A 19,449-nucleotide genomic window follows, 5' to 3' on the forward strand; every position below is an offset into this window, starting at 1 on the left:
AAAAAGTTCCAAAACAATGTCACAAAGGAAGGCGTCTACAATGACAACAGAAAATGCCAATCATGCACAGCTGGTCAGTCGGTATGTGGCAGAGAAAGATCGGCTAACGTCTTGGGTGTGATCCTTCATTAGGCCCAGGACCCGCATTCTTGTATGAACTTGAAAATCTGTCACCAAATGGACACGATGGGCTAAAATGTCATTCTCTGTGCCATAATAACTCCATAACTAGATACATTTAATTGTGTCCAAAGAAATTTAAAGCTGCACTTTTCTCCTGCTAAAGATTAAAGCCTTGAAATGAGCAAGTAAACTACCTTAGGCTGTTCTCTTGCATTAACTCAGAAGTGGCAATAATGGAGAGTGGTATAACTTGAAAATGGGGCAGAAACAGAAATGTATATAATTATGTAGCATAACCAGATTGCTACTTTCACTTTTTTCCTTTGTAAGTTGCCTTGGAGTTCACCTGATGTATAAATATGACCAACACCCAGTCCCTATTTTCCAGTAGAATATATAATGTTATACCGGACTTTTAGTACTGCATTTTGTCACTCTGATAGAAAATATGACACTAAAATCTGAGCACAGAGCTGTTGGGGCATTCCTGTTCCTCATTGTACCAATAGAGAAGGATTTCCACAGGACAGTAGTCTCAGAGAGCTGTGCTGCAGATGTAACAATGCCCATACACTTTCCCAGTGAACCACTTTTTACTATAATAAAAGCAAACGACTGCAGATGCTGGGAATCTGAAATAACAGCAGAAAGTGGTGGAAATACCAAGCAGGTCTGGTAGCAACTGTGGAGCAGGAGAAACAGAGCTAACGTTTCAGGTCTGTGACCTTTCATCAGAACTGGCAAAGGTTCGCAACCTTTGACTTTTCTGTTTCTCAAATAGCTCTGTCTATTTTATTTATAGATTGAAATTTAAGCATTTTAACCGGTTATCATACTTGTCCATTCAGTCACAAGTTGTGAATTCCTGCTCAGCATACAGAGTGAGGCAGTCTGTGCGTTTTCATCTAGTGCAGCTTGAGGATGCCACCTCACAATGTTTCATCATCGCTGAATAACTGGTCTAAAGTTAAGTTCCCAGGAACTTTTGAAAAATTTACCTATCACCTTTTGAACTTTACCAAGCAAAAGGTGGTAGGGAAATATAGGGACAGGTGGGGATGTGGTAGGAATATGGGATTAGTGTAGGATTAGTATAAATGGGTGGTTGATGGTCGGCACAGACTCGGTGGGCCGAAAGGCCTGTTTCAGTGCTGTATCTCTAAACTAAACAAATTCAAGGATAAAATATGGTATAGTATGTATAGTATAAAAACTTTGGAACTCTAGCTTGACCTGGCCAGAGAGCAGTACTCTCACCAGGTACCTGCAGTATAACAGCAACCTCAATAACTTTTGAGAAAGGAGTGATTTATCCTAATAGTTTCACTGCTGTCAAGATCAGTAGAGAGATTGTGAAGGAATCCAGCAACAATGAGGTGTTATAAGGTTAAAATAATTATTTTTCTATGAATGAGGGATTAAACATTTAAAAGGTTCATCTTCCTAAAAAAGGTTTTAAAAGTTCATATCTATAATAGTAACTGGGCATGCCTCTATGTTAAAAAGCTTGCCTCATCTTCTAACATAAAGGCAGCTTCTGATAAGAGAGATTTGCTCCCAAAAGTCACAAACCTCAACACACGGTAAAACACTGATGATAAAGTTTTGAAAAATGTCACAAAAGCTACCACAGTGTAAGAGTTGATAAAATAGTTTTTTGCTGACAGCCGTAAACCAGTAAGTCAACTGAATTTTTGACAAAACTAATGTCATGCACGGAAGGAGTTGCAATGAAATAAACAATGAAGTGGAAGAAATATGAATTTAAAAAAAAGTCAACTGTTAAACAAAACCTCAAAATGAACACTTGGACCACAGTCAAAATGGAATAGTGGTCACGTGACCCCTCCTGCATGACCCCTCCTGTACTGGAAAACAACAAACCTGTCTGAAAAGATGGAACTCATTTAGCCTTGCATGAAATAGCTCTGGGAGAACCCCTTTGAACTTGAAAGGAGCACGATTGCACATTAATGAATCCTTTGAACAAAAATGTCCTAAAAACGATTCTGGAGGCAGACTGACTCACAGCCCAAATCAAGATGAATAAGCATGAGTAGCACCATGCTATCAGAATGGTCCCCATTCAGACATAAATCGATATCCATGGTTATCATATCCTTTTTTTCATTTGTTCGTGTCTTGTGGGCATTGCTGGCTAGGCCAGCATTTATTGCCCATCCCTAATTGCCCTTGAGAAGGTGGTGGTGAGCTGCCTTCATGAACCGCTGCAGTCAACGTGGGGTACGTACACCCACAGTGCTGTTAGGAAGGAAGTTCCAGGATTTTGACCCAGCAACAGTGAAGGAACAGCGATATAGTTCCAAGACAGAATGCGGTGTGGCTTGGAAGGGAACTGGCAGGTGGTGATGTTCCCATGCATCTGCTGCTCTTGTCCTTCTAGGTGGTAGAGGTCGCGGGTTTGGAAGGTGCTGTCTAAGGAGCCTTGGTGCATTGCTGCAGTGCATCTTGTAGATGGTACACACTGCTGCCACTGTGCGTCGGAGGTGGAGGGTGTGAATGTTCGTAGATGGGGCGCCAATCAAGCGGGCTGCTTTGTCCTGGATGATGTTGAGCTTCTTGACTGTTGTTGAAGCTGCACCCATCCAGGCAAGTGGAGAGTATTCCATCACACTCCTGACTTGTGTCCTGACTTTGTGGACAGAGTTTGGGGAGTCAGGAGATGTGTTACTCGCTGCAGGATTCCAAGTCACTGACCTGCTCTTGTAGCCATGGTATTGATATGGCTACTCCAGTTCAGTTTCTGGTCAATGGTAAACCCCTAGGATGTTGATAGTGGGGGGAATTCAGCGATCATAATGCAATTGAATTTCAAGGGGAGATGGTTAGATTCTCTCTTGTTTGAGATGGTCATTGCCTGGCACTTGTGTGGTGCGAATGTTACTTGCTATATTTCAGCCCAAGCCTGGATATTGTCCAGATCTTGCTGCATTTCTACATGGACTGCTTCAGTATGTGAGGAGTCGCGAATGGTGCTGAACATTGTGCAATCATCAGTGAACATCCCCGCTTCTGAGCTTATGATTGAAGCAGCTGAAGATGGTTGGGCCGAGAACACTACCCTGATGAACTCCTGCAGTGATGTCCTGATGACCACCAACAACCACAACCATTTTCCTTTGTGCTAGGTACGACTCCAACCAGCGGAGAGTTTTCCCCCGATTCCCATTGACTCCAGTTTTGCTAGGGCTCCTTGATGCCATACCCGGTCAAATGCTGCCTTGATATCAAGTGCAGTCACTCTCACCTCACCTCTTGAGTTCAGCTCTTTTGTCCATGTTTGAACCAAGACTGTAATGAGGTCAGGAGCTGAGTGGCCCTTGCGGGAACCAAAATGAGTGTCACTGAGCAGGTTATTGCTAAGCAAGTGCCGCTTGATAGCACTGTCGATGACACCTTACATCACTTTACTGATGATTGAGAGTAGACAGATCGGACGGTAATTGGGTGGGTTGGACTTGTCCTGCTTTTTGTGTACAGGACATATCTGGGCAATTTTCCACATTGCTGGGTAGATGCCAGTGTCGTAGCTGTACTGGAACAGCTTGGCTAGGGGCACGGCAAGTTCTGGAGCACAGGTCTTCAGTACTATTGTAGGAATGTTGTCAGGGCCCATAGCCTTTGCAGTATCCGGTGCCTTCAGTTATTTCTCGATATCATGCGGAGTAAATTGATTTGGCTGAAGACAGGCATCTGATGCTGGGGACCACAGGAGGAAGCAGAGATGGATCAGAAACTCGACAATTCTGGCTGAAGATTGTTGCAGATGCCTCAGCCTTATCTTTTGCACTGATGTGCTGGGCTCCCCCATCTTCAATATTTGTGGAGCCACCTCCTCCTGTTAGTTGTTTAATTGTCCACCACCATTCATGACTGGATGTGGCAGGACTGCAGAGCTTAAATCTGATCCGTTATTTATTTATTTATTTATTTTTATTTAGAGATACAGCACTGAAACAGGCCCTTCGGCCCACTGAGTCTGTGCCGACCAACAACCACCCATTTATACTAACCCTACAGTAATCCCATATTCCCCATCACCTCCCTACACTCGGGGCAATTTACAACAGCCAATTTACCTATCACCTGCAAGTCTTTGGATGTGGGAGGAAATCGGAGCACCCGGCGAAAACCCACGCAGACACAGGGAAAACTTGCAAACTCCGCACAGGTAGTACCCAGAATCGAACCTGGGTCCCTGGAGTTGTGAGGCTGCGGTGCTAACCATTGCGCTACTGTGCAGCCCACATGGGATCGCTTAGCTCTGTCTATTGCATGATGCTTACGCTGTTTGGCACGCAGATAGTCCTGGGTTGTAGCTTTACCAGGTTGACACCTCATTTTGAGGTATGCCTGGTGCTGCTCCTGGCATGCCCTCCTGCACTCTTCATAGAAGTGCTAATAAGATGCCTTGTAAGATAACAGTATTGAACAGTACTGCAATCTTCAAGCCAGGGAATCAACCCTGATTCAATGATGGTAATGGTAGAGTGGGGGATATGCCAGGCATGAGGTTACAGATTGTGTTTGAGTTCAATTCTGCTGCTGCTGATGGCCCACAGCATCTCATGGATGCCCAGTTTTGCATTGCTAGATCTGTTCGAAATCTATCCTATTTAGCACGGTGGTAGTGCCACACAACATGATGAAGGGTATCCTCAGTGTGACGATGGGACTTCATCTCCACAAGGACTATGCGGTGGTCACTCCTACCAATACTGTCATGGACAGATGCAACTGCGGCAGGCAGATCGGTGAAGACGAGGTTAAGTATATTTTTCCCTCTTGTTGGTTCCCTCACAACCTGGCACAGAACCAGTCTAGCAGTTATGTCCTTTAGGACTCGGCCAGCTTGGTCAGTGGTGGTGCTACCGAGCCACTCTTGGTGATGGACATTGAAGTCCCCCACCCAGAGCACATTCTGCGTCCTTGCCACCCTCAGTGCTTCCTCCAAGTGCTGTTCAACGTGAAGGAGTACTGATTATTCATTAGCTGAGGGAGGGTGGTAGGTAGTAATCAGCAGGAGGCTTCCTTGCCCATGTTTAACTTGATGCCATGAGACTTCATGGGGGCTGGCATCAATGTTGAGGACTCCCAGGGCAACTTCCTCCTGACTGTATATCACTGTGCCACCATCTCTTCTGGGTATTTCCTGCCAGTGGGACAGGACATACCAGGGGATGGTGATGGCAGTGTCTGGGACATTGTAAGGTATGATTTCATGAGTGTGACTAAGTCAGGCTGTTGCTTGACTAGTCTGTGGGACAGCTCTCCCAACTTAGGCACAAGCCTCCAGGTGTTAGTAAGGAGGGCTTTGCAGGGTCGACAGAGCTAGGTTTGCCGTTGTTATTTCTGGTGCCGAGGTCAATTGTGTGGTCACAGCAGGGGAGAGGGCCATGTGGCTTCTAACAGAAACTTTAATGTGATAGATTTTTACCTTTAAAAATGTAACCCTCTGGAGAGAGGGGAGATCAAGTAAACACCTCAAAAAGCAATCTAGACAGAGGCTGTGCAAGAGATCCAACTAAACGACAAGAACCCTGCTGAACAATAGCTGAACAATCACAATAGCAGATCCATCAAAAAGTGACTTTAAGACTGCCCATCGATGAAGGTAATAAAATCCACACCACCAGCTTTGTGCTGAGTTGTAACCTCTAGAACTCTGCAACACCTCAACAAGTTCAAGACTACAGGCCTGCACCTTTAAAAAAGGCTTTCCTCCTAAGAAGATTCAACAGGTTTATTGTAAACCACGGACACTGACCTCACTTTGGACTTTAAACTGCCTACCCTTTCTCTCTACCTAGCTATTCTTGTGTATGTGTGAGTGAGTGAATGTGTGTGTGTGTGGGTGAAGTTGTGACCATTTTAGGAATTGTGTAAAAATAGTTATCTTTTTTTAAACTTACTATTTGTCTGTTTATTTGACTCTAAAAAAACACTCAGGGACTAACTTAGCATTTTTAACAAAACAAGATTATGGTCATTTGGGAGGTGAACAGCGGGAACCACCCACACCCCTTTCCACCTGTCTGTAACACTAACCAAACCAAAAAACTGAATTATAATCTTGAAACACAGTTAGATGACTAATGAGAAATTGACCGTTGCAAGGCTCACAGCTTACCTTTCTTAGATATCGAAGGGGGACAGATTTTACCTAGAAATTAATAGTTATACAACCTTTCTTAGGAATCAAAGAGGGCAGATGTTAACTAAAAACTAATAGTCATACAGCCTTATTTGGGAAATAAAGGGTTACAAACTTACTTGCAGAAGTGGGAATACCCCCATATGCAGGAAATTAGTTATGCAACTTGAAAAATAGTATAAATATTGGAAGCACACATTGGATTTTTAGAAAAATCTGCATTGGACATCTTCCAAATCTCTCAAAGGTACGCTATTGGGGTGAGGTGATGATCGTTCTCCCCTTAACTGGGACAGAAGTATCTCGTTACATTCTATAGTCTTCTACTCAGGGATTTAAGGTAAATGTTACTTTAATAATTGATGGATATATAACTTAAAAAATTAACTGTAATAATATTTAGATTTAAAGATTGGATTCTCTACTAGAAACAAGATTGTACATTCCTTGTTTTCCTAGAACTATTCACATTGCAATTAACTGTCTCATCAACTGTGAACTGCATGTTCAGTTCTTGAATAAAACTTTTATATAATTTAGAAATTATATTGTCTCACATAGTCCTCTGCATCGCTAACTCGTGAACCTATCTCCTTACACTCTTTGGTGGGGAGGCACACTACTGATGAGAGATTCCCAGAACCTTAGAATATCCGTATTATTAAAATCTGTCTGAAACTTATTAAAAAGGCTACCTGGATGATGGTAATATTCTTAGCTGGTTCCTCCACTTTGGGGAGAGTTAAATCAGTCCTTCAGACACATTCAAGTGTTTTTAGGATCTGTCTTTCTCAACCTTAAGTGAGAGTGATCATCTGAAAAGTACGTTTGATCCGGGATAGCCCCAAAAAGGGGCGAGGATTATAATCCACTACAAGATTTGAGAAAGAGAACAACCATGGCAGATGAACTGAACAGGTATTTTGCATCAGTCTTCACCATAGAGGATACAAGGAACATCCTAGAAATAGCTGTAAATCGGGAAATGGAAGGGAGGGAGGAACTCAAGAAAATTACAATCACCAGGGAAGTGGTACTGGGCAAATTATTGGAGCTGTGAGCAGACAAGTCCCCGGGTCCTGATGGACTTCATCCTTGGGTTTTAAAAGAAGTGGCTAGTGAGATAGTCGATGCATTGATTTTGATTTTCCAAAATTCCCTTGATTTGGAAAAGTTCCATTAGATTGGAAAATAGCCAATTTTATTAAAAAAGTGAGGGAGACAGAAAGCAGAAAACTACAAGCCAGTTAGCTTAACATCTGTCATAGGGAAAATGTTAGAGGCTTTTTTTTTAAAAAAGACTTGATAGTAAGGCACTTAGAAAAATTCAAAGTAATCAGGTAGAGTCAACATGGTTTTGTGAAAGGGAAATCATGTTTAACCAATTTATTGGAGTTCTATGAAGAAGTAACATGTGCTGGGGATAAAGGGGAACCAGTGGATGTGCTGTACTTAGATTTCCAGAAGGCATTTAATAAGGTGCCACATTGTGGAAAATAAAAGCTCAAGGTAAAGGGGGTAGCATTTTGGAATGGATAGAAGATTGGCTAGCTAACAGGAAAAAGAGAGTAGGCATAAATGGGTCATTTTCTGGTTGGCAAGAAGTAACGAGTGGTGTGCCACAGGGATCAGTGCTGGGGCCTCACCTTTTTACAATTTATATAAATGACTTGGATGAAGGGACCAAAGGTGTAGTTGCTAAATTTGCTGATGACACAATGATAACTTGTGAAGAGGACATAAAGGAGGCTACAAAGGGATATAGAGTCATAGAGTTATACAGCACAGAAACAGGCCCATTCGACCCATCGTGTCTGTGCCAGCCATCAAGCACCTAACTATTCTAATCCCATTTTCCAGCACTTGGCCTGTTGCCTTGTATGCTATGGCGTTTCAAGTGCTCATCTAAATACTTCTTAAATGTTGTGAGGGTTCCTGCCTCTACCACCCCTTCAGGCAGTGTGTTCCACATTCCAACCACCCTCTGGGTGAAAAAACTTTTCCTCAAATCCCCTCTAAACCTCCTGCCTCTTACTTTAAATCTATGTCCCCTGGTTATTGACCCCTCTGCGAAGGGAAAAAGTTTCTTCCTATTTATCCTATCTATGCCCCTCATAATCTTGTATACCTCAATCATATCTCCCCTCAGCCTTCTCTGCTCTAAGGAAAACAACCCGAGCCTTTTCAGTCTCTCTTAATAGCTGAAATGCTCCAGCCCAGACAACATCCTGGTGAATCTCCTCTGCACCCTCTCCAGTGTAATCATATCCTTCCTATAGTGTGGTGACCAGAACTGTAAACAGTACTCCCTCCAGCGGTGGCCTAACTAGTGTTTTATACAGCTCCACCATAACCTCCCTGCTCTTATATTCTATGCCTCAGCTAATAAAGGCAAGTATCCCATATGCTTTCCTAACCAGTGATCTATTGACAAGTACACTAAGGTCCCTCTGACCCTCTGTACTTCCTAGTGTCCTACCATCCATTGTATATTCCCTTGCCTTGTTAGTCCTCCCAAAATGCATCACCTCGCACTTCTCAGGATTAAATTCCATTTGCCACTGCTCCACCCATCTTACCAGCCCATCTATATCATCCTGTAATCTAAGGCTTTTCTCCTCACTATTTACGACACCACTAATTTTCGTGTCATCTGCATATCTACAGATCTTACCTCCTATATTCATGTCTAAATCATTAATGTACACTACAAACAGCAAGGGTCCCAGCACAGCGGTACACCACTGGTCACAGGCTTCCACTCGCAAAAACAACCCTCGACCATCACTCTCTGCCTCTTGCCACGAAGCCAATTTTGGATCCAATTTGCCAAATTGCCGTGGATCCCATGGGCTTTTACCTTCTTAACCAATCTCCCATGCGGGACCTTATCAAAAGCCTTACTGAAGTCCATATAGACTACATCAACTGCTTTACCCTCATCTAAACATTTCGTCACCGCCTCAAAAAATTCAATCAAGTTAGTCAGACATGATCTCCCCTGACAAAGCCATGCTGATTAGCCCTGAATAATCCCTGCCTCTCCAAGTGGAGATTAATCCTGTCCCTCAGAATGTTTTCCAATATTTCCCCTTCCACTGATGTTAGACTCACCGGCCTGTAATTACCTGGTTTATCCCTACTACCCTTCTTGAATAATGGTACCACATTCACTGTCCTCCAATCCTCTGGTACCTCTCCTGTGGCCAGAGAGGATTTGAAAATTTGTGTCAGAGCCCCTGCTATCTCCTCCCTTGCCTCACATAACAGCCTGGGATACATCTCATCTGGGCCTGGGGATTTATCCACTTTTAAGCCCGTTAAAACAGCTAATACTTCCTCACTTTCAATGCTAATCTGTTCAAGTATATCACAATTCCCCTCCTTGATCTCTAGACCTACATCGTCCTTCTCCATAGTGAACACAGATGAAAAGTAATCATTTAAAACCTCACCTATGTCCTAAGGCTCCACACACAGATTGCCACTTTGGTCCCTAATGGGCCCTACTCTTTCCCTGGTTATCCTCTTGCCCTTAATATACTTATAAAATGCCTTAGGAATTTCTTTTATCTTGCCCGCCAGCGTTAAGTGACTGGACAAAAATCTGGCAGATGGAGAATAATGTGGGAAAATGTGAAAATGTCCATTTTGGCAGGAAGCATAAAAAAGCATATTATCTAAATGGTGAGATATTGCAGATTTCTGAGATGCAGAGGGATATGGGCCTATTTCTTGTGCTCTTGTGTGTTCTTGTCCTAGTGCATGAATCACAAAAGGTTAGTATGCAAGTACAGCAAGTAATTAGGAAAGCTAATAGAATGTTCTCATTTATTGAGAAGGGAATTGAATACAAAAGTAGGGAGGTTATGCTTCAGCTATACAGGGCATTGGTGAGACCACATTTGGAGTACTGTGTACAGTATTGGTCTCCTTATTTAAGGAAGTATGTAAATGCGTGGAAGCAGTTCACAGAAGGTTTACTAGACTAATACCTGGAATGGGTGGGTTGTCTTATGAGGAAATGTTGAACAGGCTAGGCTTGAATCCACTGGAGTTTAGAAGAGTAAGAGGCGACTTAATTAAATCATGTCAGATTCTGAAGGGTCTTTACAGGGTGGATATGGAAAGGATGTTTCCTCTTGCGGGAGAATCTAGAACTAGGGGTCACTGTTTAAAAATAAGGGGTCGCCTATTTAAGACAGAGATGAGGAGAAATGTTTTCTCTTAGGGTTGCGAACTCTCTTTCTCAAAAGGCAGTGAAAGCAGAGTCTTTGAATATTTTTAAGGCAGCGGGAGATAGATTCTTGATAAGCAAGCGGGTGAAAGGTTATTGGGGTTAGGGGGAAATGTGGAGTTGAGGTTACAATCAGATCAGCCATGATTTTGTTGAATGGCGGGGCAGGCTCGAGGGGCCGAGTGGCCTGCTCCTGCTCTTAATTCGTATGTCCGTATGTTTATACATCCACTTAAACAAATAGGACTGTCTGTGTTTTTAAAAGAGTGAAATACATTCAAACATGTTACACATTTAAACCAAATGAGACTTGTCAAGGAAATAATTAGGAGGATCTAAAATGGATCTGTAACAGAAATGTATTTTGCCTGCATTAGATTGTTGATTAGAAAACTTAATTACTGGGAGCAGTGCACACAGGGTTATGATTGGGTACAGATAGCTGTTTTCGGTACAATGGAGGGAATCTGTATTACTGTCAGGTTAATAGGAGATGTAAAGAAAGATCTGCTCTATAATGAGGGAAAAGTGAAGCCTCTGCGAATTGGTCTAATTCTCAGGGAAGGGACCAAACAAACATACTTCTAGAGGTTTTTAATATGCATATTCTGATTGTTGCCATTGTACCTGCACAATGGCCCATCTGGCAGGTCATTCAAAAAATTTGCATAGATCAATGAAACTCGCTATTTCCGAAATGGAATTTGGGCCAGTCAGAGGTTACAGGTCCACTGCAATTAATGGAGTCTCTCCTGAACACCTAGGAGTGCTCAATATCAGTAACATCACAGGAGAAAGCAGCCTGCAGGCAAGACCACCTAACAATGGTGACTCCCTGTTCAATGTTGTAAGGTTAATTATTAAACATTTAACCCTACTAAAGAACTTCATTATACTACAAAAGTAGAAAAATGGGGTATAATACAAAAGATACCAAGGTAGAAGGACTGTGGGAAATCATGTCAAACTGTAACAAGCCTACTGCAGCTAAAGCTAAAAGTCTTTGAAAACTGACTGAGACTGGCTGTGAACTGTCTAGCAGGCCTCTCTCAAGCAGATAAGAAAGCACGGAATGTAGAACCCTTGTGATAAGGAGAAAATAAGACATTGGTGAATATGAAGGGCATTACGTAATTATATAAAGTTGGTCACAGCCCCATGAACAAATAGCTGATTGGTCAAGAAAGACATGCACAGTAAAGGCCTGCTACCCAACCTGAACCCGACGGGACCCGACATGTATCGGGTTCGGGTCTGGCCCCTCTTCCGGGTCCTGCTTTCGGGCACGGGTCGAGTCGAGTCCAGGTCGTGCTCAGGTCGGGTTGGGACAGACACACACGGTAAGTGCTCTACCAGTAAGTATTAAAAGTAAAAATACTTACCTGAGCTGGGAGTCCGGGGTGAATCCGAGTCTGCGCAGTGAGTGAGTAATGTCACTTTGACATCATCACGCTTCGTGGAGCTTCCCAGTCAGAAGGTAAGTAAAGGGATGGTCGGGCTCAGGTGGGGCCGAGTGGGGATGGGCGCAAGTCGGGTCGGGCTCGGGCGAAATTGGAGGGACACGGGCCGGGTCCAGCTCGGGTCTGCTGTGGATCGGTCAGGTTCGGGTCGGGTTCTTTTTCCCCGACCTAAGCAGGCCTTAAATGCACAGGGCATGATAGCCATGGGAATGAACATGATTGGGCACTGGGAGGGGTTAAATGGAGAAGAGTCAGGATAAAAGAGACCCTACCAGTTGGGTCTGCACGGTGGAGAGAACCAGAAACAAGAAAACAAAGAGAAAAGAGAAGCGAGAGAGAGAAAAACAAAGAGAAAAGAAGTTCAAAGACCAAAGATTGCAAGAGGAAATGTGTGCTCTCAATCCAGGACTAATACGAGAAGTATATAGCCCACGTTCGACTATAAATTGCTGCCTGAGTTTGCCTGAAACTTAATCACTTGTTCTGACTTTGTCTCAATAAGTAGCTTCACAACTGAACTTTTGTTACATCCGATTCCATTGTAAGTAAGGGGTTAAATCCTCACAGATTGATTCCTGACTAGAGTATTGAGAAATGTGACTTTCTTGTGGTAGGTGTGAGACTTCACTCAGTGGTAGCAAACTCGGTGCTGAGTCAGAACGTTGTGCGTTCAAGCCCCAATCCAGATTTTGAGCACACAATCTATGGTTCGGAAGGGCGTGCACCAAAACCTGGAGGGAGTGAGTAGCCAGGGTGCACCATAAGCTGAGCATGTGGGAGCAGCGATCTTTCTCCATTGTGGGTAAGAACCTGGTCATCAGCTGTGAGGCGCTCACCTTGTTGCTATATGTGGCGCGGGTCTGGCCCATACCCCACTCCTGCGCTATGGCGGTCACCAGAGCCATTTTCTGCTTCATCTGGGGATCCAAAATGGACCGGGTCCGGAGGAACACTATGTTCAAACCTCTGGATAAGGGCGGGAAAAATGTATCCAACATCGCCCTCATCCTGATGACCACCTTCGTGTGCGGCTGCATCAAGCTGTGCGTAGATCCCCAGTACACAAACACCAAGTGTCACTATGAGCTGAGGTTCTATCTGTCCCTGGTGTTGCGAAGGATGGGCCTGGTCACATTGCCGCGGAACGCTCCATCCAGTTGGACCGTGCCGTACCACCTATCCTTCGTGGAAAAGTTTCTGCGGAAAAATACCTTTGACCACCAATCCATCAGGCAGTGGTCTGCGCGGAATGTCCTCTAGGCCCTATGGGAAAAGGAGATAGTGGATCCTGTCGGATGGTTCCCCGAGCAGACTGCCAAAGTCATTTGGTAGAATACCTCATCTCCAGAACTTTCAAATAAGCACCAAGATGCAGCTTGGCTGGTGTTGAGAAGAGCCCTCCCCGTCAGATCCTTCCTGCACGCCCAGAATCTCACCCCACCACACAATGCCCTCAAGGTGGCTGTGGTGGGAAAGAGATAGTTGCCCGCCTCCTTCTGGAATGTGTCTTTGCAAAGCAGGTGTGGAAAGAGATGCAATGGTTTTTGTCGAGGTTCATCCCAAGCAGCTCTGTAACACAGGTGTCTGTGCTCTATGGGCTGTTCCAAGGGACACACACTGAGATAAACATCAACTGCTGCTGGAGGACCATCAATTCAGTGAAAGAATCTCTGGTCTTCCAGCGCAAAGAGTTGTCCACGACCGAGTGTTGCAGACTGGCACATTCCAAGGTCCTGGACTTCGTGCTGACGGACGCACTAAAGCTTGGGGCAGCCGCGGCAAAGGCTCAATGGGGAAAGACCACTGTGTAAGGTCCCCCCCCCCCCCACCAAGATGAACTGAGGGGCTGAATCCATGGAAAGCCCCTCGGGCTGTATCCAGCAAATATGGGTTTGCTGCAAAATGTACATGGCATGTAAAATGAAATGGAAGGGTTGTGAGGCAACTCACTCCTGTATTGAAGGAAACTGATCTCCTTTGCACCCTTTGTATTGTCGACTTGCTGCTGTTTTGAACTGTTTTGTAATGTATTTTTTAACAGATTTTTATGAATAAAGAGTATATTTTGGAAATTTAAAAAAAGTACACAATCTAGGCTGACACTTCAGTCCAGGCCTGAGGAAGTTCTGCATTGTTGGAGGTGGCATCTTTTAGACGCGTTCAACTGGTATAAGTTCTGCTGTGACCTACAAAGGGTATAATGGGTCCAAAGCCAGGGTGAGTGGAGGATTTTCCCATGGACCCTTCCTTTCCCCATCCCACCTACACCAGAATTTAAAAGTCCAGCCAAATTTCTGGTTCTTCTGAATAGAAATCATGGAAACAACAGAAGAGCAGTGGGCCATTCAGCCCTTCGACCCTGTTCCACCATTCAATTAGATCATGACTGATCTGTACCTCAATTCAATTTACCCATCTCTGTTCCAAATTCCTCGATATCCTTACCTAACAAAAATGCATCAATCTCAGTCATAAACATTTTAATTGACCCAGCTTCCACAGCCTTTGGGGAACAAGTTCCAGATTTCCACTTGCCTTTGTGTGAAAGATGCTTCCCAATTTCCCTCCTAAATGGCCTAGCACTCATTTTAAGATTATGCCCTCTTGTTTTGGATTCCCCATCAGAGGAAATCGTTTAAATGTTTCTACCCTACTGAATTATTAAAATTCATTTCATGGGATGTGGACGTGGCTGGCCAGGCCAGCACTTATTGCCCATCCCTAATTACCCTTGAGAAGGCGATGGTGAGCTGCATTCTTGAACCGCTGCAGTCCAACTGGTGCGGGTACACTCACAGTGCTGTTATGGACTGAGTTTCAGGATTTTGATCCGCCAACAGTGAAGGAACGGCGATATATTCCCTTAACCATTTTAAATACCTCGATTAGATCACTCCCCACAACCATCTAAAATCAAGGGAATACAAACCAAGTTTATGCGACCTGTCCTCATAATTTAAACCTTCAAGCCCTTTAGCCTTCCAGTGAATTGGTGCTGGACCCCTCCAAGGACAATATACCTTTCTTGAGGTGCGCTGCACAAAACTGAACAGAGTACTCCAGATCGGGTCTGACCAAACCTTCCTCACTTTTGAATTCCAATCCCTTTGAGATAAAGGCCAGCATTTGGAGCCACTCTTTAAATGATGCCACATTGCATCACGGAAATTCTGTATCACTGCATTTACTGCTCACCCTAGTTGCCCTTGCTAAGATGTGCTGGGTCAGGATGGTATGTGACTTGGAGGGGAACTTGGAGGTCATGGTGTTCCCACGCAGCTGTTGCCCTTGTCCTTCTAGGTGGTGGAGGTCATGGGTTTGGGAGATGTTGCTGGAGTAGCTTTGGCTACTTGCTGCAGTACATCCTGTAGATCGTAAACACTGGAGCTACATTACGCTGACGGTGGAGGGAGAGAATGTTTATCTTAATCTGTTGCTGGATATGTTCTTTTTACAACATGTTTATGATATCATTGCACATAGCAGAACAATTCCTATCTCACTGACAGTCTCCCTATTACAGAAGGGACATTTAACAATCTTTTCTCAATCTTAAATTTTGACTCTACAAATGTTACTATCTATAATCTTAAGACCGTATGCAGAGCGAGAATGAACACACCATAGGCTGTAAATCATTCTTGTCCATATTAGTGTGCAAATGCATTTGTCCAGCATTATTCTAACCATTATTTTAACAGAGTGTTAATTTGTTTATCCCAAGCAGGTAAACGCCTGCTAATGTCACCATCAATAATGGCTGACATAACGGCTCGGATTTTGGGGTAGGAATGACAATGAGACTATCAGAGCTCAGTTATTAAGGAGTGAATCGGAAAGCAGCTTCCAGCCTCCGCATGTGCAGTTAAACATCAAAATCAGGAAGCTGCTGTCTGACTTGCCTTGCTCCTCCAGAACCTTCACTACACTGGCACCTCATTGGAAGACTTGGCATTCAAACACATGAGTTGAGGTATTTACCCACTAGATACCCAACAGCGGAGGGGAGATTTAATAAAAGTGTACAAGATTATGGCAGGCTTAGATAATTGAGACAAGGAATAACTGTTCCCATTAACAAATGGTACAATGCGAAGGGGATACAGATTGAAAGCTTTGGGCAAAAGATGCAGGGGGAATATGAGGAAGTACTTTTGTTTTTTTTTTACACACAGCGGATGGTAATGACCTGGAACATGCTGTCCACAAGGGTGCTGAAAGTGAAGACGATCAATGACTTCAAGAGGAAGTTGGATGGCCACCTGAGAGAAATAGACTTGTAGGTCTACAGGGCTCGAGCCGGGGAGTGGGACTGACAGCATAGTTCCGTGGAGAGCCGGCATGGACTCGATGGGCCGACTGGCCTCCTTCTGTGCCGTAAATGACTATGACTGTAAAAGTTGGGGCTTGTCCATTCATGTCTAAGTGAATTTTTAACTTTGTGATATGCGTTAATTACTGCCAAACAACCTCTCTGGCACTGAAAATTTACTTTTACAAGTTTGAAGTCTCATTTCTTCAGATTTTCATTATCGTTGGAGATATAAAAAAAAAATTCCCTTTTCTTTTTGTCTCTTCCTTAATCCCATCTTTCTTTCTCTCTTTCTATTTCACTTTCTGTACATGATTTTACATTGAATTAAATATTCTAATTGACACATGCTGATTTAGACTCTAGTGTTGCAGTAAGGATTCTTCAATCTGAATGGTTGCGGAGACAAGCTGTTGGTTGCCTTGTTCGCACAGATGCCAGATCTGCAGTGGAGGACACTGCACTGCTTCGACTGCCTTATAATCACAAATCATAGTGTAAAAGCCTACAGAAATTCTGTGGGCGTGTATGCATAATGAACAGAGTGCCGTTCATTTACCACCAACTGGAAAAACTGGTCTAATTTTTTTTTAGTTCTCAGTTCTCAACAAAAATACGTCAACCACCTCACCACTTCAAATCTCTTGTGATGGAAAATGAAGGATAAACCTAAATATTACTAAACATCTGCTGTAGGTGCATCAGTTCCAATCTATTTACCTGAGCCATCTTCACTGGGGCCTTCGGCTTCATGCATCTTGCTGTCTGTTAAACCAGTTGCCATGATGATGTTCTCACTGGAAAAGAAACACGTAGAGGATTGTTAATCTTTCTGAATCATATTGTTTCAGGATCATATGAAGCATTTTATAAGCACAATTATTTTAGTATCTTTATAGCACATTCTAGTCTTTAAAGGAGATTTTTCACCTTCCCCGCATTATTTTTCTTTTTCTGAAGATGCGATATGCTTCATGGAAACTGGAGGCCCGCAGGTACCTCATCAAAGTCAGCATTCTTTTCGTACAGTTATTTAATCAAAAAGAACACATCTCCTGTTCCACTAGAAATACAGATGAGATATAAACTGGTCCACCGAGTGACCAGCAGAACTCTTCCACCAGTGTTCAAATACATCCCAAACTAAGAAATGTCCTTTAAGATACAATGGCCTCACCCGAATACACTACCAATCCTTTGGCGAGTCATAAGCCCAGCCATTCTGTACAGCTCACTCCCTACAACAATGTACCATGTTTCAACATTTACCTTGAATATCACAGGAGGCGGTGGCGTAGTGGTATTGTCACTGGACTAGTAGCCCAGAGACCCAAGGTATTTCTCAGGGGACCCTGGCTTTGACCCCTACCACAGCAGTAGTTGGAATTTGAGTTTAATTAATAAATCTGGAATTAAAAGCCAGTCTAATGATGGCCATGAAACCATTGTCGATTGTTGTAAAAACCCATCTGGTTCACTTATGTCCTTTAGGGAAAAAAATCTGTTGTCCTGACCTGGTCTGGCCTACATGTGACTCCAGGCTCACAGCAATGTCATTGACTCTTAAGTGCCCTCTGAAATGGCCTAGCAAGCCATTCAGTTGTATCTAACTGCTACAAAGTCAGTAAAACAGAATGAAACCAGACGGACTACCTGGCACTGGAAATGACAACCGCAAACCCAGCCCTGTTGACCCTGCAAAGTCCTCCTTACTAACAGCTGGGGGCTTGTGCCAAAGTTGGGAGAGACAATGTCCCAGACACTGCCATCACCATCCCCGGGTATGTCCTGTCCCACCGGCAGGACAGACCCACCAGAGGTGGAGGCACAGTGGTATGCAGTTGGGAGGGAGTTGCCCTGGGAGCCCTCAACATCGACTCTGGACCCCATGAAGTCTCATGGCATCAAGTCAAACATGGGCAATGAAATCCCTTGCTGATTACCACCTACCGCCCTCCCTCAGCTGATGAATCAGTACTCCTCCATGTTGATCACCACTTGGAGGAAGCACTGAGGGTGGCAAGGGCACAGAACGTACTCTGGGTGGGGGACTTCAATATCCATCACCAAGAGTGGCTTGGTAGCACCATTACTGACCGAGCTGTTCGTGTCATAAAGGACATAGTTGCTAGACTGGGTATGAGGCAGGTGGTGACGGAACCAGCAAGAGGGAAAAACACACTTGACCTCGTCCTCACCAATCTGCCTGCCGCAGATGCATCTGTCTATGACAGTATTGGTAGGAGTGACCATCGCACAGTCCTTGTGGAGATGAAGTCCCGTCTTCACATTGAGGATACCCTCCATCATGTTGTGTGGCACTACCACCTTGCTAAATGGGATAGATTTTGAACAGATCCAGCAATGCAAAACTGGGCATCCATGAGGGACTGTGGGCCATCAGCAGCAGCAGAATTGTATTCAACCACAATCTGTAACCTCATAGCCTGGCATATCCCCCACTCTACCATTACCATCAAGCCAGGGGACCAAGCCCAGTTCAATGAAGTGTGCAGGAGGGCATGCGAGGAGCAGCACCAGGTATACCTCAAAATGAGGTGTCAACCCGGTGAAGCTACAACACAGGACTACTTGTGTGCCAAACTGTGTAAGCAGCATGCGATAGAGCTAAGCAAACCCATAACCAACGGATCAGATCTAAGCTCTGCAGTCCTGCCACATCCAATCGTGAATGGTGGTGGACAATTAAACAACTAATTGGAGGAATAAAAGCAAAATACTGCAGATGCTAGAAATCTGAAACACAAACAAGAAATGCTGGAAATACTCAGCAGGTCTGGCAGCATCTGTGGAGACAGAAGCATAGTTAACGTTTCAGGTCAGTGACCCTTCATCAGAACTGGAGGAGGTGGCTCCACAAATATTCCCATCCTCAATGATGGCGGAGCCCAACACATCAGTGTGAAAGATAAGGCTAAAGCATTTGCAACAATCTTCAGCCAGAAGTGCCTAGTGGATGATCCAACTTGGCCTCCTCCTGAAGTCCCCAGCATCACAGATGCCAGATTTCAGCCAATTCGATTCACTCCGCGTGATATCAAGAAACGACTGAAGGCACTGGATACTGCAAAGGGTATACAGTAAGGGAAAACAGGTAACTATAGGCCAGTTCGCTTGACGT

The 19,449-nt window shown here is 44.1% G+C and overlaps 1 protein-coding gene across 10 annotated transcripts in view; it reads right to left on the reverse strand.

Moving 5' to 3' along the window:
- LOC137371193 (CRACD-like protein) overlaps positions 1 to 19,449 on the reverse strand; it is a 250,581-nt gene that overhangs the window by 75,046 nt on the left and 156,086 nt on the right. For 8 of the 10 annotated variants that reach the window (XM_068033333.1, XM_068033335.1, XM_068033334.1 and 5 more), the window contains one exon: positions 17,028 to 17,104. In XM_068033333.1, the coding sequence (XP_067889434.1) occupies positions 17,028 to 17,091 (64 nt within the window). In that variant the 5' untranslated portion in view covers positions 17,092 to 17,104. Of the gene's footprint in view, positions 1 to 17,027; positions 17,111 to 19,449 lie in introns of those variants that run through there. The other 2 variants (XM_068033339.1, XM_068033340.1) reach the window with 1 other exon arrangement.

The sequence above is a fragment of the Heterodontus francisci genome, chromosome 6, assembly GCF_036365525.1.
Source record: "Heterodontus francisci isolate sHetFra1 chromosome 6, sHetFra1.hap1, whole genome shotgun sequence".
In the NCBI taxonomy this organism is placed as follows: Eukaryota; Metazoa; Chordata; class Chondrichthyes; order Heterodontiformes; family Heterodontidae; genus Heterodontus; species Heterodontus francisci.